The following is a 27,411-nucleotide window of genomic DNA, read 5'->3' on the forward strand; positions in this document are numbered from 1 at the left end:
CATCCATCCATCCATCTATCTAATCTATTGAAGACCATATTGTATTTGTATTTTATATGTATGACATCTCCAATATTTGATTTATTCGTTGGGATTTATAGTTCTTCTGTTCTGCATAGCTAAGAACCATCCATCTCTCTTTGCCCCCAGTTTACGAGATCAGTTTACCAGCAAGGCATTCTCTGTTATTGGCTAAGCATAATGTAAGGTATATTATGCTAAAATAAATCTTTGAATCAAAAATGAAAGTGAGCTTAATGCTCAATATTTGTGCTTCTAGAGCCTTATCCAAGGTCTACAATTTTTAACCTTTGCAAAGGTTGTTGTTGTTGTTGTTGTTGCTACTGCTAATGGAAATCAAGCAATCGCTGTAGATAGCATGGATTTGTTACAGATGTTTTAAATGAACAAATGATAAAAGTGTCTAGGATTAGTCTCTAAAGCAAGGCCTTTATTACAAAACAGTTCAGAAGAATGAATATATATGGACTGTGCTCTCTTTCTCTTCCTCTCCATCTCTCTCTCTGTGTATTAGATTCTGAAATAATAGTACTAGAATTGTCTAGTCAATCACACTTGATTAATAATGTGTGAAATGCAGAATAAATACTGCTGCATCTATTGTAATGCTTTTCAGGCTAAGGAGCTTGTGGATTAAAGCAAAGTGTTCCATTTTTGCAAAGCAAGACAAGTAAGAATTTGATCAGCTTATGTTCCTTTCCCAAAGCTAGCTAGATTGTTCAGGAGTAGGATTCCCTTAACACCAGTTTGTTTGCAACATAATCCTCTCTGTGATGCTTACTAGTGTATCTCCAGCAGCCATGGGGTAAAAGCTTAAGTCTAGTGACTTGAAGCTAAGGTTGCAAGGTACGAGCTTAGGACAGTAAAACAAACCACATTTATTTTTGGTTTTTTACACCTCTTCTTTACCTGACTTAACCTCCCTCCCCTACTCCCAAAAAAACAAGTTGAAGCATGCTGTCATTACAGGGTGATGTTAACCAAACATAAGTGAAACTTTTAGATTAATTTATTGGAGGAAATAATCTGTATACCCGTGGTAATGAAAGTTTTAAACATTATTCTGATAATTTATGTTGTTGTTGTTGTTGTTGTTGTTGTTGTTGTTGTTGTTGTGTGCCTTCAAGTCATTTCCAGCTTATAACCCTATGGTGAAAATCTTTACCTATCAGCGCAAGAAGAACAAAAGTGGGCCAGGCTAGCTTGACATAGGAGGGAAGCAGTTACTGAGGAGGCTCTCTCCTTTATCCTTCCCAAATATGCCTGTGACAATAATAGTAATAAGTTATTATTTTATAAAAAAAACACACACAATATACAGTTGCCCCTTGTTATCAGCTAGGGTTTGGTTCAAGCACTCCAGTGACTACTAATTTCTATTGATGCTCAAGTCTCATTATATACAATGGTGTGGTAAAGTGATGTCTCTTATTACAAATGGCAAAATCAAGGTTTGCTTTTTGAAATATACAAATGTTTGAATCCATGGCTGCAGGAATCATGGATATGGCAGGATGACGGTAGTTGTGATCTTCTGAGGAAAATATCCCAAATTCCCAATCAAATGAAATAAAGAAAATAAAGTGAAAGTGTTTGGTTTTGAAGAGCTTTGGTCTAGTGTGTGTGTGTGTGTGTGTGTATGCCACCTTCCTCCCACAGAGTCAAAATCTTCAGAATTAAATTTCAAAACAATTAAAATCACTGTATAAAATACATAAAATCATTAAAAAGCCTGCTTAAACAAAAAGGTATTTGTCTTCTAGTGATAGAAAAGCAGGGAGGGGGCCACCCTAGCTTCTCATGGAAGGGAACTCCAGAGGATGGGAGCAGTCACTGAGAAGGCTTTCTCCGATGTCCTCACCAAGTGAGCCTGTGATGGTGGTGAGACCGAGAGAGAGAGCCTTCTCTTGAGAATCTTAAGACTTTGGCAGGTTCATGTCGAGATTAAGGCCTGTTACAGACTGCCAAGATAAAGCTGCTTCGAGTCTCTTTGGAGGTATCCTGTTTAAATGATGCATGCATCCTAAGAATCCGGAAGCTGCACCAAAGCGGCACTCCAGTGCTTAGGAATGGAGTGTGGCTTTGGCGTGACCTCCGGACTCTTAGGACCCATGCTTCATTTAAATAGCATACCTCCAAAGAGACTCGAAGCAGCTTTATTCTGGTAGTCTGTAACAGGCCACAGTCTTTCAGATAGTCTAGACCTAACTGTATAGGGCTTTATAGGAGATGGCCAGCACTTTAAATTGTGCCTGGAAACAAACCAGTGGAGTTGTTTTAACATGGGTGTTATATGAACCCTATAACTGGCCCCAATCAGCATTCTGGCCACAATATTTTGGACCCACTGAAGTTTCTGAACAGTTTCTAAACTGTTCCAAACTGCATGTAATCCAGGCAAGTCTTTTGATTTAGTAAATAATAAATAATAAATAAATAAAGTTTTTATTTATATCCCGCTCCTTCCCAAGATCAGGGCGGCTCACAACATATATTAAAAACAGGGTGGTACAATACAATACAATACAATAAAAAACAATCAAACAGCAATACAGTAAAAAAACAAGTACCACTACCTTCACAGGTGCATTTGGTAAGGACTCTGCAGAGAGCCTTCTCTGTGGTTGCATCCAAAGCTGTGTAACTCCCTTCCATAGGAGGTCTGGTTGGCCCTCTCCCTGCTCTCTTTTGCCAGCAGATTGATGTTTTTATCTAGGCAGACCTCTGAATTTTAACTATGGAGTTGTTGTTGTTATTGTGTATGTGTATTATGTATTGAAATTATTTTTATAGATGTTATGTTTTTAGTTGTCTTTAATCATGTTTTAATAATATCGATATTTAATTTCTTTTTAACATTTGTAATTAATGTTTCAGCTGGACCATTTTAAAAAGTGTTGTAAGCTGCCTTGAAACCAATTGAGAGAAAAGCGGGATATATATAATGTGCCACCATAGCCATATTTGATGTCTCAAGGAGCAGATGCAGCTGACACACTAGTTTTAACTGTGCAAACCCACCTCTGGCCACTGCTGAAACTTGGGCATCCAGGCTCAGAGTTGAAACAAGGAGAATCCAAGCTGTGAGCCTGAGATTCCAGGGGAACTATAACCCATTCAGCATAGGGGGAGTCCCTCAAAGCCCATGAGGTTATTGAGTCTCTCTTTTGGGAAAAAAAGTGACATAATGGTAAAGCACATTCTTTATGTCTAAAAAGAGCCTCTTCCAGTCAGTGCCAACCCAATGTGGGAAGAAGATAGATCAGGATCTGTTGGTAAATATCTAGTTGGTTGGCAGTAGGTTGGCAGATGTTTCTTATTTCCTGTTGCTTGACAAAAACAAAAGCTTCAACTAATGAAGACTGCTTGAGAGGAATCAGGAGCGGGTTTAGAGGTGTAAGGTCTTTGTGCCGATTCCTGGCACCAAAAACCAAATACTTTGGCTGAGCAAGTGCCAGTAAGAATCCTATTCCTTTATTTAGTATGTATTCACCTCCATTTTTTCTCTTGAGTCTGGGGTGGGTGGGTGGGTAGAATTTGGAGTTCCAAAAAAAAAAAAAAATAAGAAAAAGGGGGGAAAAAAAGAATGAAGTAAGTCTTGTCAACCTGAAGTATGCTCAGACTTGGTGTAGGTATTACTAAAGTAGAAGAGTCAAAGATCTGAATAAAACATTTTTTTAATGTTTTGTGTAATCTGTTGACACACATTTCAGTTTTCCAGCTTTTATACAGACATCACAGACCCATCACATTTGATTTAATTGTAACTGTCAAAGAATAAATCATTTTTGTTAAATGGTTATCACAAATCAGCTGTTAGGCTGAAGAATAGAGACTTCATATGTTCTGAATGCAATATTCATAAACAGATGCAATCTGAAAAGCTTGCATCAGCACAAATGAACTTGTGAAAAAAAGTCATTTTCCAGCTAGAAACTTCCAGGTTTCTGTACAAAGCTTAGGCAAGGGAGACAAAGCTATGATTTCTGCATAGGAATGGGGGATCTTGGATGAGGTGAAATGGATGGCAATCAGAGAACAAGGAGGCTTGGAAGGTTGGTGGTGCCCCATTTATGGAATCTTCTCCCTCAAGAATTTTGCTATCTTTTGATACTAAGGCTTAGCAAAGTTTTTTTTTTTTAATTCTCAAAGCTTTAAAATTTTAAAATTCAAATTGTTTCAAACTTCCTCATTTGAACTGTTAGCCCTCCTTCTTGCATTATGTTTGGGTCTTTACTTGCTTTGCTTTAATTCAAGTTATTCAACTTTGTGATGTAATTAAAGTCTATATCGGCACTAAAGAAATAAAAAAATCAATACAAGTAAAATAACATTGATATTTCACTGTTAAATTATAGTAAAGTGAACAAACATGGTGTTGGCTTTACTATCTATGTATGTGGGTAGTAAACAGGAAATGAAAATCAGTGCCGTATTTCAAAATGATTCCTGCATTTTCACTAAGAAAAAGATTCTAAACTGCTGACAAAAGAGAAGGAGGGACAATATTCTTCTGTGTGTTCAACAGATTCAGAAAATTCAATAAGAAGCTTTTCATTTTCTAATTCTGATCTCAGTTATACAGAATACTCTCCATGGTGATTTTCTGTTATAGTTGGTTCACCAGCTATAGTCAGTTAGTGATAAGCATGCATACATAAATATTATGTATCTGCAGGGGAAGAATAAATATTTAAGGGGGAAATGTATCCCATTATCTTAGAGGGATTGCCATCTGGTGCTAATGATTAAAAATATTGCTCAGCTCTATTCATAACCCATGTATATTGCTGTTTGCTGTTGTCCAAGGCTATAAATATTGGCAGTGTTCTTATTAATCAGCAGCAGATTTCTAGCATTTCTAAAAGGAAAGAAGAATGTTGAAATACTTCTTGTTCCAGTATTGGTTTATGCTATCATATTCACTGTTTTTTTTGTTTTGTAGATATATTTACGATTCTTGGACTATGAAATGCAGAATTCTAATGAATGCAAAAGGAATTTTGTGGCTGTCTATGATGGAAGTAGCTCAGTGGAGGATTTAAAAGCTAAGTTTTGCAGCACTGTTGCTAATGATGTGATGCTGCGCACAGGTCTTGGAGTAATCCGCATGTGGGCAGATGAAGGCAGTCGAAGCAGCCGATTCCAGATGCTCTTCACATCTTTCCAAGAACGTAAGACTCTATCAGGATGCCAAATGATTCAAGACTCATAAAACATTTATGGTGTTTCTCTCATGTGGTGTAATAACCACCAAAACATGAAATAGCCAAGTATAACTTTTTTTTAAAAAAAACAAACAAACCACTGTCTCAGTCCAGTTTCCCACAGGTGTAGTATTTGCATGTGAAGCAATGCCCTGATGTCATAAAAAGATCCTACATTTCCTTTCTCATCAGAGACATGTATGTGAGTCAGTGCATCTGCTTTGAATTAGGAATGTGAGGCCTAAGCATGCTATAATGGAAAATCTATTCAGTCTTTCAGCCCTTCTCTGTCAAGGAATGTCAACAGCCCTGGATTTATGTGTAAACTAAGTAAATTACAGTTTTGGGTTACAGATTGTGAAAGCCTTTAAATTCAAAATACAGCTAATACTACCACACAGAGTATGCAACCTTTTTGATAATGTCTTTAGGGTGGTATAATTTAGCATCTCAGCATGAATGAGAACTCAGTTTCCAGAATGAAGTGGGCAGTTTAGATGAAGATAAGAGAGGTGGGCATTTCCCCACAATACTCTGGTGATAAATTCAAGTGCATGAGCTTCGGGAGAAAGTGGAAGAGGGTTCTCCTGTGTCTTCTGGGATTCCTCTACATGTAGTTACTGTACTTATAGAGATCTGGCTTGAGCCTATGCTATAAGGTATGCTAAAATCAAGTATTAGAGGATAGAACTATTAGGTTGAGTTTTGAATGTGATTCTGATTATAGTGACCTGTATAATCTCCTCTTCTTTATATTTTTCCATATTATTTACAAAATGAGGATGTTGGAAGAAGCTTGTACAAAACCTTTGTCTTGGGTATTTATATACTATTTGCAAATACAATAAAGGTGCAATGATGTTAGGATATTATAGCACCTTTGAGACTTGGAATATCTTTAGATTCCAGTACAACGATGTTGTTCAGTTCTGATATCTCTAAAAGAAATGATTAATTCTCCTTAAAATGATGACAGTGACTTTAAATTTTGTTTCAATTACTTGAAAGTTGCACACATTAGCCACATCTAAGCTCAGAATAATAACCATTGAAATTAATAATCTTAAATACATTTCTCTCTGCATTTGTTTGTGCCCATTCTCTAACCTCAGAAATTGATAGAAACATTGAAAGTAATTGTAAAAAGGCATCATTAATATGGTATGTTCTATATATTATTGTAATCCTATGCCTGCCTATTGAAAAGAGAGACAGACTGAGTTTGATCAATTATTATCCCAGGTACAGATTTCAGTTGTAATGCTTGTTTAATTGAAAGCACATGTATTTAAGTTGATTCAAAACCACGGTAGTAAGTTGTACTATATCAAACTTTACACTATAATCCTAGACAGGTCTGTTTAGAACTCGGTAAGTACTTTGAATAGGCCTTTTCTCAATATAAATGGATTCAGAATTACAATCATATATATCCCCACTTACCTGAGAGGAAATGTGGTTTAACTTGATAGAATTTACCTCTGAATAGCCATGTCTAGTATTTAACTATTACTCTTTCTGACTAAACACAGTGGTGTTTACTTTCAAACAGAGGAGTATTCCTTTATAACGTCTCTAGCTTAACCTGATTTTGAAACAGGTTACTGTAAACGAAGGGTGGACAACATTGATCCTTCAGTTTGGAATTCGATTTCAGTTTCCATAAACTCTTGACAGCATAGTCAGAGCTAAGGGATGGTGGAAGTTGTTGCTCAGCAAGAACGAAGGGACACAGGTTGTTCAGTTCTGCTACAAAATAAATCCAATTTATCCAGTCACCCTAGGAACATTCCAAAGAATCTGTTAATCAAAATCTGGGACAAATATGAACTGCTCCAAAAGAGATTGGAGGAGGGAAGTTCTCCTTTTTATTCATACTATTCCCTGATCCATTCTCTGAAATGTTTCACAGATGACAAATAGGCCAAGAAGCAGCTGAGTGTGATCTGAGTGTAATTTAATGCAAACTATTTTTCACTTCGAATTCAGTTTGCAGCAGTTGAAGTAAGCTGGTGACTTAAGCTGGAAGAAGGTGGCAAAAGAAGAGAGGAATTGTGACCTTTTAAAGGAAAAGTGGGATGACTGAGCATTAGTAGGAACCATTCTCCCTAAATCAGAACAATTGGAGGGCATGCTGATTATAGGTGGGGAAAGAAAAGGCAGTACGGCATACTGCAACATTGCCAAATCTATCAGGAACCTCAATGGTTAAGGGCTGCCTGTTTTTAAATAAATTCATGTTCATTTGACATGCAAATACAGTATCTCTGTTAGACTGGAGGAGACTGAAGAGCAAATCACTGTGGATGTCTGTTTAGAGAGTCATCTTTGTTTAATATGGTGTGAGCTTAAACCCAATTCTGATTCATCCTTCTAGACAGAAAATATATCTCTTTCTTTTCTGGTATGACACAGCTTCAAAGGTAATTTATGCCTCTCTTGTTCATAAATCAAGCTGGACTCAGAGATAATACTCTATATTAGTCTGATGCCATTGGTACTTGCTTGTTTCTGTGGCTGAAGCAATCTTGAATATTCAGACTTTGATTTATTTAAATAGAAGACTGCATTCTGTTACCTTAGAAACACACTACACAGACATTGGGGATTTACTGCTTACAACCCGCCCCCCCAAATCCAAAAACAAAACAAAACAAAAACACTTAAAAGTAGTCATGTAGTCACCAACCTGTGCTTGAATATGAGTGGCAATTTACTTACAGAGTTTTCAAATCCTAGCAAAAGCATCTTTTTCTCTCCCTTCCTTCAACTTTAAGCAATTACTTTTCTGTTTTATGTAACACTGAAGGCATTTCTTTACATGAATGCTTGTCACTAAGTGTCAAGTATTATTTTGGTGGTTTCTAGTCAGGAAGAGTGCAGGGATTTTAAGGGTGTAGTCCCACTTTTGTGAAATTTTAAATGTGAGCAACATTCTGGAGATATGTTGTTGACTGTTCATCTGTGCCCTGCTTGGGAGGTGTATGTTTATTTTAATTTGATTGGTTGAATAGAACCATTTGTTCTTATGGGTTTGCCCCCCTTTTGTATTGTGTCAGTGGGATATGACACTGTATACTTAATAATAATGGCAAACAATACAAGATAGCAAAATAATGAATGTGCCACCTGTGAGATACGTTATAGTTATAAGAGCAGTTACACAGACAGGACAGTATTTTGTGCTTCCCAAGGCACATTTTCTGTGGGGTGTAGACTTGAGACCAGTCTCAGAATACTAAATTATATGAGATAGGGAGGGAGGAAAAGATGAGGGAGAGATTTAGTCTACTCAGAGCAAAGAAAAATAAAAAGGAAATTCAGCGGCAGAGACAGATGGCATTTCACTGTCCTATAAATCATCTTCATTAATCCTTGCAGTTTAGTTGCACTGTTTTTGTTAGATGCAGAGGGAATTGTTTTGTGGCAGAACATATGAACAGGATAGCAAGCAAAGCTATTATTTGTTATTATGAGAATTATCTTTTTTTAAAAATGTATTCTGCCTTTTTCTTATTAGTATCAATACACAGTTGTCACAGAGAAATGGGCCCTGATAATTTTTAATAGTCAGCATTGGAACAAAGCAATGGAAATGTCCCAAAGAATTGATTATTACTGAAAATTGAGCTGTGACTCATAAATATCTCACTAATGTTCATCTATGGTAGAACAAGGATAGAAATAGTTCAGTCATAAGGATTAAAAGTTAGTTATCTACTCATTCTTTTTTGACACCATATCCCTTTTTTACTTTGACTTTCAGCATCACTCTTGAGAACCAAGCAGGCTAAGGACTATTTGTGGAGCACTTTGGAAAGTTATCCTTTTCCTTGCACCTGCAGGAGTGTCCATGGGTTGTCCTTCACTGTTCCTCTGCAAAAAAAAAAGCAACACTAAAACAATGTGAAGCTAAAGAGTAGAAGAATATAGGATGTAGGGCACAGGTACAGTGGCCAGAAATATAGTTGTGCGTGTGAATATATGGGAGGGGGTAGATGCTTCAAGGGATGGAAAGAATTATTGCACAATTATCTCCCTTATTTCAGTGTCCAGAAGTATTGCAGAAGAATTATTCCTCATTAAAAAATGTAGGAATTCTTACACAGAAACCTGTTTTTGCACAAAGAATGCTGCTTCCTGTGCAGAAAACCATTTTACTGCACAGAAGATCAGGCTTTTTGTACAGGAAAATTATCTGTTTTTCTATGCAGGATATCACCTCCACAACCCACAACCCATTGGGTTTTTTGTACACAAAGCAAACACTGCAGAAGAATGTTTGTTTTCTTCTACAGTGAGGAGAAAATTACTGTAAATATTTGACTCCAAATGCAGGAATGAAATACTGGAGAATATATGACCCATATACATTGTCTGAAAGGGCATGCCTGCCTGTCTCATTGTGCATATGAATAGAGATTTCTTCAGGAGAAGCAATTCACCCCTTTTTCGCAAGGGTATCTGCAAGGTTTTGTGGCCCCCAGGGCTGAACTTTAGCCACCCATCCTTTAAAATGCCACAGGGCTCTCATTATTTTGGTATTTGTGAACAGTCTTATGATATGTCTGCTTTGATAGATGTCAAGAAAAAATTAGTTGAGGAATTATAAATGGCTCCATAACACTGGAAATAATCCTCCAAGGACCTCTTCCAAGATTGGCTTGGGTGGAGGTAGTTCTCTCCAATAGTTCACCTGGGACTAAGGATGTTAATATTCAGCTCTGTTGTTCTTGCAAGTAAGGATGAATAATTTCCATTGTTTTGTTTCCACTGCAAAGAAAATGAATATTGTATAAAACCCACAAATGTCTGGACAATCATCTTTGTATGTGCATGGAAGATTACTTTTATCTATGCAAAATGCACAAAAATGATGTTCTACAAAAATCTTGCACAACAAAAGCTTCTAGAGAAACCAGCAATTTTGCAGAACAAAACCATTTGTGTATTTTTTTTTTGGTATGAGAAAGAATGCTGGAATTTGCTTAATTTTTTGTATAAACATTTAAATTATGACGTTACATTAAAAATACATAGGTCACTATCAGTAAAAATATTTTTTTCTTTTTTTTTTGCACAAATATTTTTGCAGCATTCTTTCTCTCTCTCTCTCACACACACACACACACATGTATTTCTGTACAGAATAACTTCCCAAAACACTGATTGATAACAGCAGAGTTCTCATAATTGTATTATTCCTCCTGGCTAGGTTTACTTTTCTTTTGTTTGTTTTGTTTTAGTTTCTTTTGCCAGGAAAAAATAATAGTGAATACCTGGGTCTAATACAAACAGTAGTAGTAATAATAACAATAACAGTTGGGTCAACTTGGAAGGCATAATGTTGCACAAAGATGCCACATCATTTAGTTTAGGTCTTCAAGACCATCATTAGCTAAATAAAAGTTATTGCAGACAACAGTACTTTATAACAATGTGTATGAGTGGCAATGGAAGATATACAAGTGATCTCTGAATATTTGGTTTCTGTTTGATATGCAGTATACAAAGTGCAAGATTAGCCATCTTCTAGTGAGAAACAAGATTTTCATATATTGTTGGAAGGTGTGGTGCAAGGCATGACGAAGATTTGTGAATTACCTCTTTCACCTTGTACAGAAAACCTGACCCCTTTGCCCTCTGAGAGCAGACACACCTACGTGTTAAACGAAAAGAAAATTCTTAGATACAGGGCATGAGGATAAAAAGAAATTCCATTATTAGCACAGCAGAAAAGACACTAATTCTGTCACCTTTGACAGAAGGTTAACAGTATACAATTTCTTAATACCTATCATTCTAAGAGTATTTGACCTTTTGCCTCGTACAGGAATTGCTTTAAGCATATTTCTGTCTTAAAGCAAAATTCTTTAAGGTAACTAATTTCTTGATTGTTTGGCATAACTTTCATGTTTTACTTTTACTGAGCTGGGGATCGGGGAGAATACCTGAAATTTGCTACTGAATTAGGAGTCTGGGCTCCTTAGCTTTCACTGCACAGTTTATTATTGAAGGGTCCATTTTATATTTTAGAAGTTACAGCTTGCCAACAGCTTTTGTTCTTGACAGCAAATAAAACCCCAATAAAGTAATCATATTTATTTAAGCTAAGTACCTCAAAAAGTATTAGTCATCATGAACCAGCAGTGTTTCAAGCTTCATAAGATATATAGTGTTTCCATTCTTTTTGGAATCTCATGTGAAGTGCAATACCAGAGAAGAACCATAGAAATGTGAGAGTACTGCAGTTCACTCATGTTTCTGTGTAACATCCAAACCCGAGAGGTATTTTTTAAAAATGCATTATTTCTGCAGTGCAGATGCAGAATTAGCAAGTTATAGCATTTGCTTATAACAAAGATATCATGGCGTCACATTCAAAAGTGTTATAAAAGTTTCATACTTTTTATAAGTATGAAAACAAAACTAAGTAATATTATTGAAAACATTCAATACTCAATTTTAAAGAGAGAGAGTGAACAGAGAGACTAAACACTGGATTGGGAATGCCTGTGTATCCATGTTCTAAGTGAAATCAATTCTTCTATTTCTTTCCCTTTTATACATCAGCCTTTATGGAAGATATTATTCTGTATTCTGGTCTTTAATCATTGTCCATGGGGGTGGGGGGGATTGAAAACAAAAACTAGTTGTAGGAAAATACTTTTTTCGTTCAAAAGATGATTAGATTAATTCATATCCTAAGGGTTAACTTATATTTCTAGATCATCTAGACTTAGTTTGCCACCTTGTGTCCATCTCCAATGTTTGCAACAGAACCTAATGATAGATCACCAAAACTACTTTGTTGGATTAAACCACAGGCCCAAACCATTATTTTTCTGTCCAATAATGTCAAGTAAAATGCTCTGTGGTTTGTACCAGTTAAACTACATTGCTGCTGTATGTACCACCACATGCAAAAGTTTCTTTTTTGAGATTATATCTCACAGAATCCCCCAGTTGGCATGAGCAATGGGCATATTGGTTAGGGAACTCTGGAAAAGTTACTTACGCATCCGATGACACTCAAAAGCTGGCTTTTTTCAGCCGTCTGTTTCGACCCTTACTTTGATTTCCTGGAAAATGAAAATTTCACTTTCTCTAAACCTGCAACCATAAGATGGAAAGACTAAAACAGGAGAAATGGGAATCAAACATTAAAGTTTGAGCAGGAGCAACCCAAAGATGAAGAGGAAAGTTAGAACTGTTTCTTGTATGATTCTGTTTCTGCAGTGGAAACATACTCTATGTAAGAATAGGTACAGCACCTGTTTTTGGTGTAGATTTGTAGTGAATTCTATACTCATCCTTGAGGTAGGACCCATGAGGTTTTATGGGGTTTCCTCTCTCACCAGGACAATTATACGTTGGACCTCAGCTGTGACTTTCTTTTGCTAACGTTTGAGGTCTTTGATTTTGATATGTCTTCTCTGATATTTTATGTGGTAACCTCAAGACCATTTTAGATTGCCAAGTGCTTGAAGACCATATAATTTTCTGTTTTGCCTTGGAATCTTTTTTTTGCAGGAAGGTAAGTGTGGCAGGTCTAACAAGATCAAAAAAATCATTTTCTGTTACTTTTTTTATAATACTGTTAACATATTAAAATGCTCCACTGCCTACACTTAGACTGCATATGCATTACAGATATAATCCAGTTTGACACCATTTTAAGTGCCACAGGTCAATGTTATTGGATTTTGGAGATGGTAGTTTGGTGAGACATTTAGCCTTCTTTGTCAGAGTGCTTGGGTGCCACAACTGCAATTTCCAGAATTACACAGGATGGAGCTATGGCAATTAAAGCAGTGTCAAACTTTATTTCTGCAGTGTGGATGCAGCCCTAACTTATGATTAATTTATTACTTACTATGTAAGACATTAAATGTATTATTAATAGATTTATATAAAATACCATTCCCAAACCCTCTCAGATATAATTATTATCCTTTAACCTTTGTACGTTTTAAATTTTGTATGTTTAATTTTTAAAATCTTTTTACTGTTTAATCAGGCTATTTTAATTATTTTTTAAATTTTTGTTTTAATGTGTTTTTATATTGTGAGCCACCTTGGGTCCCTTTTTGGGAGAAAGGCAGGATAAAAATAAAATGAAATGGAATAGTATTTTTGTAGCATTTTGATGATTAATATCATAAAGAAAAATCAATTTAGTTATTTAAAATTATTTTAAAATTAATGAAAAAATAGCATTGAATGTATTATTTTATATGACCTTAATCAGTACAATACTGACTATTACATTGACTAGAAAATAAGATACCAATTATGATATAATGTGTCTATTATTGATCACAGTGCATTTTCCCATCAGTAATTTTTTTTAAAGGAGATTAGGTAATAGCAAAAAAAAGGCCACATACAGCCCATGGGCCATACTTTGTCCATCCCAACTAAGTAGAACATGAGGTTTTCATGGTTCTTTCAGCTTTCACTGTGAAGCTCATTCCAGCTGGAATGTTCAGCAGATAACAAAACCTCCCACTCCCCAACATAACAATTTATTTGAATTTCTGTGTGATGTTTTCTAAATGTACACTTTTTATGTGTATTTTTGAAAGACTCACAGTTTTCCCTCATTGACTAAAGTGTGTTGCTCTTCTAATACTGTACGCATTGTTTCAAGTGTATTTTTAATACATTTTTATTTGTCAACTGTATATTTTCCTGTGTATAATTCAAGTAAAAGCTCATAAATATAAGGCTCTCACAGCATAAATTGTTTTCTGATTCACTTTTGAGTCCCACACATAATTATGTACTATGTGACAATTGAAAATTTCTTTACAACATTATCCCCATGTCCCAAGAAATAAATTGGAAGGCGTAAAAGACATAAATAAATATCTCAGTTCCTTCACCTGTAAAAAAATGTATGCCTCTTACATCTATTTGCTTCCCAGTTGCAAACAGGATAAAATATAACTGTTTTAACTATTTTAAGATTTTTGAATGATTCAACATATACTGTTACAAAGTCCACAATTTCCCCTGCAGTGCTTTTAATTCAAATGCAGAATAGATTACTTGTATAATTATACAAATAATAGTCTAACCGTGTGAACATAAAAATGTGTAATTAGGCTATGGGGATAACCTTATTTTAGGCTCTGTGAACTTGCAGAAGTAGTGCAATCTCCATTGGGTTGCAAATTCTCATTGAGGACATTTGGTTTGGCTGTGAAGACTGAAATGAAGAAAATGGCCTCCAGTTACACTTTCATCCTGGGGCTTTAGTAATATTAACAACTTGATTCTACCAGTTTGTGAGCCTTAGGCTACTGTGCTATGCTTTCTGCTCAACGACTGTGAAAACCCTTGTTCATACAATATCAGAAGCTCAATCATACTCATTGTAGCTATAGTTCTTTATCTACTCATTTAATTAATATATATAATGCTTAAACATAAGAAGTGATATTTCTGATTAATGATGACTCTATGCTTTGATCTTAGTTTTTAGCTAAAGTATGTTCTATTGCAGTCAAAGTCAAAACATACATTTTCAGATCCAGAATGTTATAATATTACTCCTCTACTCTCTCGTGCCTATAATAGTAACCATTTCCCCATGAAATCATCAAGTATCTGTATCTTTAGTTTCTTGGCAGGAGAAAGATGGAGTATAAATCAAATAAATAAATAATATACCACCAGGTATCCTTTTTATAATGAAGGTTCTTTATTATGTGGCAGCAAAACAAAAGGCAATTTCTTTTTAAATCTGCCAAATTTGTTGGCACAGTGCTCCACCTGTTCGAATTACTTACACACAATGTTACAGCCACTCTGCCCACTGGGCCAGCTTATACATCTGTGGTCCTACACACTGGGCTTTTCATTGCAATAAGGCCCATCCACCTTACCACTGGATCTTCCTGACATTTATGGAGTGTGATAGGACCTGTGTACAGAATTCAGGGTCTGCAGTATGTAACACAGACTGACACTGAACTTTATAACTCTAAACTTATTTCTTAAACTTGGATCTCCAGGCCTGAAGATTGTTTCAGTATAAATCAGCCTTTTCACTGTTCCATAGGCTCTACAGAGAAGGATCTTCATGAGAGCTGGCCTTTATTATTGGTCTAGCTATAGTATAGTTCTTGCTTCCTGACAAATGCTTTCATGGGGTCTCCTGGTTTTCCCACTGCCCCTCTTTTTAAAATCTGAGAAATATTAACAGCAGTACCTTAGTATGACCTCTTCTGTTTCCCCACTACTTTTTTTTAAAAAAAGCATCACAGTAACAGTGCCATAATCCTGTCCTGTGTTGTATTATTATTATTATTATTATTATTATTATTATTATTAATTATTATTATTATTATTTGCACATTCCCCATGCCTCAGGAATCAGCAGTGTCTCAGAGGGCCATTTCCTTTTCCTAGCTTTTTGCTTCTATGGGTCTCACTTTTGGAATTTTGACTTGAAAGTAGTCACTAGAAATTAGACAACATCCAAAAACAATCTTATACACTTTGAGGCATCTATTATCATTTCCCAGTGAGTTGTAACACTACTGTTTTCTGGGTAAGTTCTATGTTTGGAATTTTGAGACTTAGACTTGCAACAACAACAAAAACACTGGCGCTTATCGCTCAACATTTAAAACTGGATCCAGCCTCCTGGGCTGGAGCTGGGATGTGGGATGGAGGTGGGGATTATCACACACTAAACTGCCACTGAACCACTGGCTGCCATCATCCCAGGTCCCAGCTGCACTCCTCCAGCACTTTTTAGAAGTTGGAAAGCTTTCTAAAAAGTGCTGACGGAACATTGCTGGGACCCAGACTGATGGTGGCCTGCAGTTGGTAGCGGTTTAGTGTGCAATAATCCCCCTCCAGCCCAAGTCCCAGCTCCCGCTTGGGAAGCTGGAACTGCTTTAAAATGCTGAGCAATAAGCTTCACTGACACATTCTGAGGGATCTACTATTATGTTATTAGGAGTTATGCCTGCTACAAACAAGAGAATTTTTCCTTTATTATTTTAGATTGAAATAAGGTAGAAACCTTCTTAAATTGTCTAATTGTTTTGTACTTTACTGGCTGGGAGTGTAGAACTGCTCTTTGGGCTAATGCTAATGTATTTTTCTTTTCTTTCTTTTTTCTTTTAGCCCCCTGTGAAGCAAATGCATTCTTTTGCCATAGTAATATGTGTATTAATAATACATTGGTCTGCAATGGACTTCAGAACTGTGTGTATCCATGGGATGAAAACCACTGCAAAGGTAAATACATAGAAATGGAATTAGAAAAATTCTGATTCATTTCCTTCGCTGACCTATTATCTTCACTATCAAGTGACCTTTAACAACTGAGAACAACAATTCAGTTCGATTTTTAAGAACATATTAAAAAGATATTTTGAAGAAAACATTTGTGGCCTTTGGACATCTGTAGTTTTTCAGCTACTTTCAATGAATTCTTATATAGATACATGAATTGGTATTCCACCACATCTTATCTCCTCTTTTGATAAAATTAACAGTTTAGTGGATAAAGGGAATGCTGTCAATGTGGAATAGCTTGATTTCAGAAAAGCCTTCGATAAAGTCCCCTAAGATTCTGACAAAGAAGCTAGTAAAATGTGGGCTGGACAATGCAACCAGGAAAGATTCTGGAGCAGCTCATGTAACAGAGAATCTGTGAACATTTAGAAAGGAATGCCATAATGATGAAAAAGTCAACATGGGTTTCTCAAAAGCAAGTCATGCTAGACAAATCTGATTTCTTTTTTGAAAAAATTACCAGCTTGGTAGATGAAGGGAATGCCATAGATATAGCATATCTTGATTTCAATATGGTCTTTGACAAGGTCCCCGATGATATTCTTGCAAACAAGGTAGTAAAATGTGGACTAGGCAATGCAACTGTTAGCTGGATTTGTAATTGGTTGACTGGCTGAACCCAAAGGGTGCTCAGCAGTAGCTCCTCTTCATCTTGGAGAAAAGTGACCAGTGAGGTGCCACAGAGTTCTGTCCTGAGCCCAGTGCTATTCAACATTTTTACCAAAATACTTGGACAAACAAATAGAGGGCATGCTTACCAAATTTGCAGATGACACCAAATTAGGAGGTGTAGCTAATACCCCTGAGGACAAGATCAGAATTCAAAATGACCTTAATAGATTAGAAAGTTGGGCCAAAACTAACAAAATGAAATTCAACAGGGAGAGATGTAAGGTACTGCACTTAGGCAGAGAAAAATGAAAATTTGCCTTTCTGTGGATTTTCAAGGTCGCGGATCCGAGATCCATGAGTTAGGAGGGGCAACTGTACATAAATGGCTACTTTGTCCCACTTATGTTTTAAAAGGCTACCTCTGTCTGAAAAGAAAACAAGGATTTGTGATTGTTGAAAATATCGTGTTCTCAGGTTTCGATATGCCTTGAGTTACAATTTTCTGTTCTTAAAGACACTATAAGAGAAAATGTTCATCTCCATTTTCTCCCTCTTGAGCTATAAACTGCCTCATGGATAACAGAAAATGGAAAGATATCCCACTCCCCTCACTTGTCCATTTTCTAAATGCTCTAAAATTTCACAAACAGGCAATTTCATTTCCACAGATTTTCCCACTCATATATTTCCCTGTGGTTTGTTTTCCAATATGCAAGCACAATGAGTAATAACATTTATCTCTAGTCACTCATTAGAGTTGCATTGACTCTATGCTGTTAGGCATTCTGCTACTAAACAAATATATTCATGGCCAAACAGTGGTATTTATAGCCTTTCTATAGGGACATGAAAGTATCCTGCTATTTTAAGCCTTGATATTTTTCTTAAATTAAAAAAAAAAAATCAAATATGATATCATTTTCTACTGTAAGCCAAATGAAATGATAGTCTTAGGGGCTGAACAGACTGGCCCTAAGGTGCCGGATTGGGGCTGCTGCAACTACATGTTGTGGCCCTGATAGATCATTTCAATTATATCATATGTCTTAAGTAACCATTCCTCTTGATTGGGTATAGACCCTGTTCTCCATTTTTGTGCTAGCATTATTCTTTCTGACAGGACTAAATAAATAAATAAAATCCACATTCTTTCTCTAATTTGCTTTCCAACAATCCTAGCAAATACATTTCTGGTGTCATTTGTAGATTGACATGTAGCATTTTCCCTGTTGTGTGTCATTTACTGCCCCCCCAATATTTCTTTACTATCTTACAAGACCATCAACAGTGGTAGAAAGTTCCAGGTTCTTCATAAAGGATTGATCTTAACAATTTAGAGAACTTTCAGGGTGAAAAATACATTCTTTTTCTTGGAAAGTCTTCAAAATATAGAGCAGGGGATACATTCCTAATGGAGGTAAACATATCATTCATCTCATCTTATTTAAACATATTTGACTAAATCCAAGCATTGATTCAGATAATTTCATATCCATGCAATATGTACAGCTATCATTTGATAACATGGTCAGTGCCATACTTACTGAATGGACAGAGATAATTATTTTTCCTTTTCTTCCTCTTCCCCTCACTTATGCTCTTCAGTTGAATCCAGCATGTTTATTCTGGTGGTGAAACAGATGGTCAAAATGAAGCAGCTGCCGATCTCTTTGGAGGTGAGGTGTTTAGATGACACACACTTCCAAAGCAGCTGCCGTGATGAACTAAGTTCCGGACCTTAAGACCGGAGCAAAAAGGAGCCAGGATAAACCAAACTAGTTGCACTGGTCAGTCTCTGTATGCATATCCCACCTTGAGAGTGGGCTGTGTGGACACTGGGGTTCCGACCCACTTCCATCCAGAGCAGACTCAGGCCACTCTTTTGCGCTCGTCTGCTCTGGCCCTTGGTGGGTATTATTTGTTTGTTTTGGTTCTTTGGCACAGGTTCTTTGTTTTGGTTCTTTGGTACAATAGACAGGAGGGAGAGATTGAAGAATGAGCTATTCAAACAGGATATCAGAAGTATATAAAATATAATATCCAATTTGGATTATACTGTTATTAAAGCCAATTGAAATTGTAAACCTTTGAGTTCTCCACAACTCTTCATCAGGCTAGTCTCTCTCTCTCTCTCTCTCTCTCTGGGTTTGCATGCACACACAGGTACATCTAGACGTAGAGTTAAATAGTTAGATATTTGTGTGTGTGTGATGGGAGGTTTTTTGTTGCTGTTGTTAAAAGAAATGTTGGGACTCTGAAAACTTACTGTATGTGGATAGAAACCTATGTTCTTTACTCTTTTGTAATATGCTGATATGAATGTATTTCTTACCTTATATACTTGAAATACATCATTATGGACTTTTGTATATTACAAAATGTAAGGACTTGACATTTGTAAAGGAGATTAGATTACAGAGGGATTTAGCTTAATTATTTTAATGCTTTTAAAACAACAACAACGATGAATGCTATTTTTAGTGGAAAGGCTTATAAAATTAAATACACAAATATTTGTTAATTGAAGAAGGAAAAATCTCTTCCCAACCATACAAGTCAGAGCCTGGACCTGAAAGCTCTCTGCTTTTTCCTTATCAGTTCTTGGGTTTTTCTCCTCCATACCATCATTTCCTTCTAGGGATGGGGAAAATATTCAAAAATTGTCAAAAAATGTTTTTCTTGAGAAACGTGACAAGTAGAATCTTGGACTGACATGAATCTTAGCAGTTTGGGACTTAATTCCATACAAAATTTAGTTTTGTGGAGACAACAACAACAACAGTATTTTTGTATAAAGAAAATAATATTTCTGCATATCTTGTTTTGAAAAAAAAAATTCAGCCTATTCCTGTAGAGGAAATGCTGTTTCCTATGCATAAAATTCAATTTTATGTGCAAAATAGCCACATGCACCTTTTTTATGCAGAAAGAGTCTTTAAGTGTGAATAATTTCCAAGACCTTCTCATAATGAGAGGAAAATAGCTAAATTACTTACTGCTTCCTTTGAAAAGAAAATTAACAAAGAATTATACCTCTAATTCCTTCTTTGTCTGAAAGATACCTGCAGTGAGAGTCTTCAGAAATCTGTTGGAAAACCAATTGTTGTAGCAGATTTCACAGTTTAGTAAGTAGTGATGCTATTTTAGAATAAAACTTGGCAAGACTTGGAAGTCAGTTCAGCATATAGTGATAATGACATGGCCAGTGGAGCACAGCAAGCAAAATTTATGCTACCAGAATGAACAGCTGTGACAAGGAGCCTGTGAAGATTGTTCTCTGGCTCTAGAGCATTGATGCACTGGAGATTTATATACATGTTCCTTTAACTGCATCTTATAGTAAAAGGGTGAGTAATGACCTATAGGGAAGGTGTTTTTCCCCCCTTTGGGGCAATCATATTTCAAATAATTCTTGCTCTGTTTTTCCTGAGTCAGCTAAATGTTATCCAACAATATCAGTTTTAAATAAATCATTAATGTTAAAGAGCTGAAATGAGTTTCAAGGATGAGGAGGCATTTCTATTTAATCTCCATAAAGTTGGTCAGTCATGATCAATGAAATCTGGACGACATTGCTTCAAAACACACTACAGAAATAATCCAATATGAGACCGTTTAACTGCCCTGGTGCAATTGGTAGGGAATCCTGGGAATTGTAGTTTATCGTGGCACCAGAGGTCTCTATTAGAGAAGGTTAAATGTCTCACAGAAGTGCAGTTTCCAGAAATCTCTAGCACTGAGCCAAGACAATTAAAGCAGTCTCAAACTGGATTATTTCTGCAGTGTGTTCTGGACCTTTGTTTCAAATTCTAGGTGAGACAATTCAAGGAATTCAATGAGCTGCATCTGTGAGGGACTTTTTGAGTTGCCATGCAATGGCCATTGTTTCATATCCAAGTATGGTTTCTCATGAAATCCAATGTCCTCTGCTCACTACAGGATAAAGGAGGCAGGGGCAGATTTAATTGTTGTTGATTTTCAGAAGCCTATTCCTTGGTCTTGAAAAGATAAGAGCTGGTGTAGTTTACAGCACAAAATAGATTTCTTCACAGAAGTGAGATGTCCTGCCTGGGGAAACAACAACAACAAATGAAAGGAGGGAGACTCCCCACCCCATCCTATCTAGGATTACCTGGTCTGCCTGGGCTTTTATCTTACTCCAGCCAATATATTTCAGTGAATCTTTATCACTCCAATCACTGTTGAGGAGTGGGGTTTCTTCCCTGACTTGTTTAGGGAGAAACTACAATTCCAAAAATACCTGGAAAGGAAAGGTCCAACTTCCACCAAGGGCCCTTTGGAAAACAGTGTTTTTGCACGTAGGGTGTGTTTTTCCTATAGCTATTGCACATATTCTCCAGCAAGACAGTTATGAGAAGGTTTTCATCAATTTTATATCTGGAATAGTTTGTAGATTGCCAGAACAATTTTGGATGGTTGCAGCTATTGATTATGTTTCACCATCTGTATTCCAAGAATATCCCAGTGCATAACAATCCTTGGAAAGTAAGAAACACAACAGACCAACATTCCACTGAAAGGCTCAGTTTATTGTTTTAAGAAAAAATGAAGCAAGGGAAGCATCTGGATGATATCTCCAATGGGTAGGGGATTTAGAAAAACTGATGTGCTGCTTCCAAGGCTAAATAAGATCCTAGACTATAATACACATGCAGTGGCATAAAAATAACAGTCCTGATGGTATAGTGGTGATTGTACTATCAAATTTAGGCTTATTGTTACCTATTTAGAGTATTTTGAAACAGCAAGTCAAGATAGATAAGGCAGAGATGGGGGGGTAGGTTAAAAAATACAAGTTTTCATTATTATCAGTATTACTGTGTACTAGCTGAAATATACATATTGTTGCTTGAATCCATATCTAATATACTCAAAGAGATCTGGTTTTCTCATTCTCCCATTTTTAACTGTTGGAATTTTATCAGTAGTACCTCAGAGCGCCATCTCCTGATTGCCCCCCACCTTTTTTTTAACCTCAGAAATATTTGTAACAGTTATTTTGGCCCTGTTCTCTTCCCCTCTGTTAATTATTTCAGCAATTTTAGTAACAGACCTTTTCTTTTCTAGCTATTTAAAAGCAGCATGATGACTTATGTCAGCTCCCTTTTTTTATTTCTAAGACGTTGTCCAACTGGAATTTAACTTGAAGCCTGCTGCTGCAACTTCAACCAAAAACTCTCTTGTCAAATTTTGGAGTGTCTACAATTATGTCCCAGTGAATTATGGCAGGTCTCCTTTTTGCTTCTAAGAAGACTTCCTTAGAATTTCACTGTTTTGATATTGGGCACTGAAACTTAAATGTAAACAAAAAATAGTTTGTCTAATTTTGAGGTAACTACCATGATTTCCTGGTGAGCTAGGAATATCCCCCCACTTTTTTGCACCCATCCCAGTTTGTAATTTTGCAAGTTTGAAAATCAGAAACATTCTGTCAAATTTTGAAGTGACTGCCACATTGTGAGGTTCTAGCACAATGTTACACAGATACACACATACACAGATACTCTCTTCTGTTATAACAGACAGAACCTATACAATGAAGTATGAACCCATTATATTGAAATAAACAATTCCGATTTTTCAGCTACAGGAGGTAATTTGGCTTTATGTATCACACTAATTATGTCACACTTCATAATTACTAACAAAATAAATTATTTTCCTTCCATGTTAAGTTTGTCTTTCAGCTACTGTCCTTTATATTAGGGTAGAATGATGACATGTTGGTAATAACTAATGAAAGCAGCATCTTTTGTTGTTGTTATGCTGTATATTAATTATTGGGCGTGTTTGTTCTGTTTCTTTCTCCTCCCATACCACACAGAGAAAAGAAAAGCCAACCTGTTGGACCAGCTTACCAACACCAGTGGGACAATAATTGGGGTAACCTCCTGTATTGTGGTTCTCCTTATCATTATCTCTGTTATAGTACAAATCAAACAGCCTCGTAAAAAATTCGTCCAGAGAAATGCAGACTTTGATCAAACAGTATTCCAGGAGGTGTTTGAGCCTCCGCACTATGAGTTATGCACTCTTAGAGGAACAGGGGCTACAGCGGACCTTGCAGATGTTGCAGATGATTTTGAAAATTATCATAAACTGCGTAGATCATCTTCAAAATGCATTCATGACCATCACTGTGGATCACAGTTATCTAGCACTAAGGGCAGCCGTAGTAACCTCAGCACAAGAGATACACCTATCTTGACAGAAATTCAACCTCAGCCTGTAAAGCCCCTGATCCAACCCATGAACCGAAGAAATATTCTTGTCATGAAACATAGCTATTCACAAGATGCAGCAGATGCGTGTGAGATTGATGAAATCGAAGAGGTACCAACCACGAGTCACAGGCTGTCCAGACATGATAAAGCTGTCCAGCGGTCAGTATCAATAGATTTTTGATGAAGACTGTGGTGTAAGGACTGGGTTCTATCCCAAATGTTTCCTCTTTCTTTCTTTCTATTTTCTACTTTATAATTCCATTTAGAGTTTAGGTCATTTTATAGCAGTTCTTCATATTATTTCTCTTCCTAGGATGCATTAACATAATTTATGATGTGAACATATACACAAATATTATTCCCAGGGAGAGATGAGTAAACACCACATGGGAATAGCAAAGGAAAAGTCACAGCTTGCCAAAAATTATGGGAAATCATTTATATTTTTCAACCATTAATTAGTCAAATGGACAGATGTTGTTCAAATAAGCTTTTCTTTTTTTCTCGTATAATAATGTTTTACTTATTTACAAGAAAAATAGAAAACAGTCATGAAAACAAACAAACACACCAACACCATAACATTTATGCTTCCTCACCTGCCTTATCACCAAGATACTCATTTTACAGGTCTCCAATCATTATCTTTCTTTATCATTTTATCTCAAAATTCCACTGTTAATTAAGTAATCAACCTCTCCACTTCCTTTCTGGATCAAATAAGATATGATCATAGAAAATCTATGATTAGGCTCACCTGCTTTTCATTTGTTTATCTCACTAACTAGAAAATAGCTAGGAACTATATTGTTCCTTCAAAAATCAAACAATGTTGTTTAGCTTGTCCTTTCCTTTATGTTTCCCTGATCTAGGTCCTCCCATTCTAAAGCAGCTGTTGGTCTGAGATGGGGAGAAGATCTTCCAACTAAGGTCAATAGCTGCTTTTGGGTAGCGTGGTGTAGATTTGGTAAAGGTGAAGGAAAAAAAGAGTGAAGCATCCAGTTAGCAGCCACTAACATATTGCTGTTTTGAAGGAGGAGTTCCTAAACATTGATCTCCTACTGTGTATCAGTGATGTCCAAACTCTGGTCTTCCAGGTGTTTTGGACTTCAGTTCCCTGAAGCCCCAGCCACCTTGGCCAATGGTCTGGGATTCTGGGAGCTGAAATCCAAAACACCTGGAAAGCCAGAGTTTGGACATGACTGTCTTATATCATATTGAGTTTGGTCTTCTCTTCCTGTCCTTCTCACACAGTTCATTGTTTAAAAATTCTCTATAATTATGTTTGATTTTTCTTATTGTTTTAATTGTATAAATACACACATACACATTTACATAAAGAAAAGGACAGATACATTTTACTATACCAAAGACACCTTTATATTACAAAAAAGATGATGTTTTCTTTGAAAAATCAGTATAGATATGGCTTTAATATACAGTAGCTGAAAAGTAAATGTATTTCCAAATCACAGAAATCCTGTTTGGTTCATAACAGATCAATGAGAGAAACCACTCTTTTCTCATGAAATGTAGAATTTCTAATATATAAAATGCCAATATTTCAAAGTACTTCAGTGAAATTTCTGTTGCTGACCAAATTATAACTCCTTGCCCAAATTATTTGCCATTTAGACCATAGGATATTTTTATTGCTTTAGCTTGATATTATTTTAGAGTTCCTTATGGAAAAGGAAGTAGTGGAGAATTACCTTTCTAATTCAAATCTAGCATGATTTCTGTTTTTACTAATAACTTGGAATATCTTTTGCTATGTATTACATCCTGAATGCCTGTAAATAAGGATGATTAAAAAGTGTTGCAATTAACCACAAAAAGAGAAGCACTCACATACAAGGTATTTAGAAACAGTCAGAACCTTTTAAAGGGATTTGTGTTTCAAATGCATGTTTTCTTTTTCTATGTGTTTTAATGTTCTCTTCATATGCCCCACATGTTTCATTTTGTACATATATGCTACTAGATATGTCACAACCCTCAAAGTTCTCTGTCAGGAGCCTCATTAATTTAGAATGGAGCGTGAGGACAGGTACTTTAAGGGTTGGTTGTGTTAACAAGAACTTTCTTTATGTCTATTTGCATGCAGATTTTGAGTGTCTTGGATCAATTTGATCAGATTTTTTAAGATATACTTTCAGTTAAGAATGTATATGCATATATTTCTTTTTTTCTATGTGAACATTATTATGTTGAATGAAATAGCCATAACATTCCAGGTTCTGCCTCATTGGGTCTCTAAACAAACATGAATCTGAGTACAACACAACTAGGGTGTAAAGACAAACTAAAGGTAAGTGAATAAATATACAGCTCCCAATTTATCATCACTTGCATTCCATTTGTTTTCTTCACACAAGTCTGACTGCTGTTTATCATTTGCTCTGTGTATGTTTGTGTGTGTGTGTGTGTGTCACTTTGTTTGAAAATGGTGCTATGCTTTGAATCTACAAAAAAAAAATAATCAGAATTACAGACAGAAGGCTGCTATGAATCCTATAAACCACTGTCCTCAGTTGCATTATAACATTCTGCTGTATATAATCTCCATTTTAAGCTTGAATTTTAAACAGATGCTTGGCCATGACCATTCTCTTTATTTAAGCAAATGCTGTTTAAAGTATCTCAACAAGTAATAACTTACAGCCTGATCCACGTTGCATGAGCAGAAAGTCTCAAATGTACATAGATATCTCTTTCTCTATTTCACAAAGGTTATTCAGGTTATTCTATTTTATCCTCATAAATCTGGTTGGGATACATGCACACACGGCCAACTAGAACTGTGTGATTTAGCCTATAGTGTCTCAGTTTGAAGCCCAGGGCTATAAGCACACTCCTGTGTGTCTGATCATGGCAGACCATATCTTTGAAATAGTGTTGCAGTGAGATTTTTGTCCTGTACTATGGATTTCCTGCACCACTGTTTTCAGTATGCACAGCTCCTCTTTTGAAAATATATAGAAAGTAGTACAGATTGTCTACATTCTCCTGTCACTAAATAAGTCTCTGCCTTGAATGACCATAGACATGGTAAATGCAAGGGGAGAATTATTTAACATGCATTTTGAGATTATATAAAATAGCTTGCCTCTGCAATGAGACCAGCACTTCTACTAGGTCTCATTCTGCTGCCAACAGCTGTGAATCAGGCTGTTTGTTTGATACTACTTAAATGCTTAGCTAAATGAAGATACAAAAACATCTGTTAACTCACTATATTAGAAGTTGTAATATAAGAAAGATGCTTAACTAACAGCTTGTAAGAGTTTATCCTAACTATTCCATTTACATCAATTTTCATTTTCAGTTTGCATACTGCTTTCTGAAGAAGGTGAACAGATACTGTATGCTGACTGAGGGAAAGTTTGGGAGTTAATATAGATTGGCTTTTTTTTTTTAAAAAAAAAATCAAAAATGTGACTGCCACATGCTACATTATCTCTTGTACCTCTGAAGCTCCACAGCAGCAACAACAAAAGCCAGTGTCCTTCAGTATTAGGGGAAATGGTTTATATTCCATCTTGCTGAGCACAATGAGTTTTCTCTAATAATGTAAATGAATATAAGCCCTCCATGCATACACAAAGGTTCCAGTATAAGCACTCAAGTCACTGAGCTGTTTGTGTATGTTCTGTAATATGTGAAATCTTTAAACACTGTGCATTTAGATACCAATTTTATTTATTTATTTGGTTAGGGTTTTTTGGAGAGCTGTAATTAATCCAATTAATCCCTTGTTTTATGCATGCAGAAAATGAAATTAAAAAATATTTTTAGGCTCTTAGAGGGCAGAGAGTTTTCACTTAATTCTATTACTTATATTCTGACTAAAAACTACAAAAAATTCTTCGTTCCACAAGAATGTTTTTCCATATAGCAGCTGAATGTTTATTTTGTAATTAGACTCAGATTGACATTTATTTATTGATTTATTTGGAGTATTTATACCCCACTCTTCAGCTACAAAGGCTCTCAGAGTGGCTTAC

The 27,411-nt window shown here is 36.0% G+C and overlaps 1 protein-coding gene across 4 annotated transcripts in view; it reads left to right on the forward strand.

Annotated features, from left to right (window-relative positions):
* The window catches only part of NETO1 (neuropilin and tolloid like 1), a 128,853-nt gene that overhangs the window by 98,142 nt on the left and 3,300 nt on the right, over window positions 1-27,411 (forward strand). Inside the window, exons 7-10 of one of the 4 annotated variants that reach the window (XR_006103801.1) lie at window positions 4,967-5,195; window positions 16,374-16,487; window positions 23,005-23,563; window positions 25,628-25,715. Coding sequence is in view for 3 of the 4 variants with exons in the window: in XM_042466161.1 (XP_042322095.1) it covers window positions 4,967-5,195; window positions 16,374-16,487; window positions 23,005-23,563; window positions 25,642-25,702 (963 nt within the window). In the remaining variant the exon portion in view is untranslated. Of the gene's footprint in view, window positions 1-4,966; window positions 5,196-16,373; window positions 16,488-23,004; window positions 23,564-25,627; window positions 25,716-27,411 lie in introns of those variants that run through there. The other 3 variants (XM_042466161.1, XM_042466165.1, XM_042466164.1) reach the window with 3 other exon arrangements.

Source organism: Sceloporus undulatus, chromosome 4 (genome assembly GCF_019175285.1).
Source record: "Sceloporus undulatus isolate JIND9_A2432 ecotype Alabama chromosome 4, SceUnd_v1.1, whole genome shotgun sequence".
NCBI classification, from domain to species: Eukaryota; Metazoa; Chordata; class Lepidosauria; order Squamata; family Phrynosomatidae; genus Sceloporus; species Sceloporus undulatus.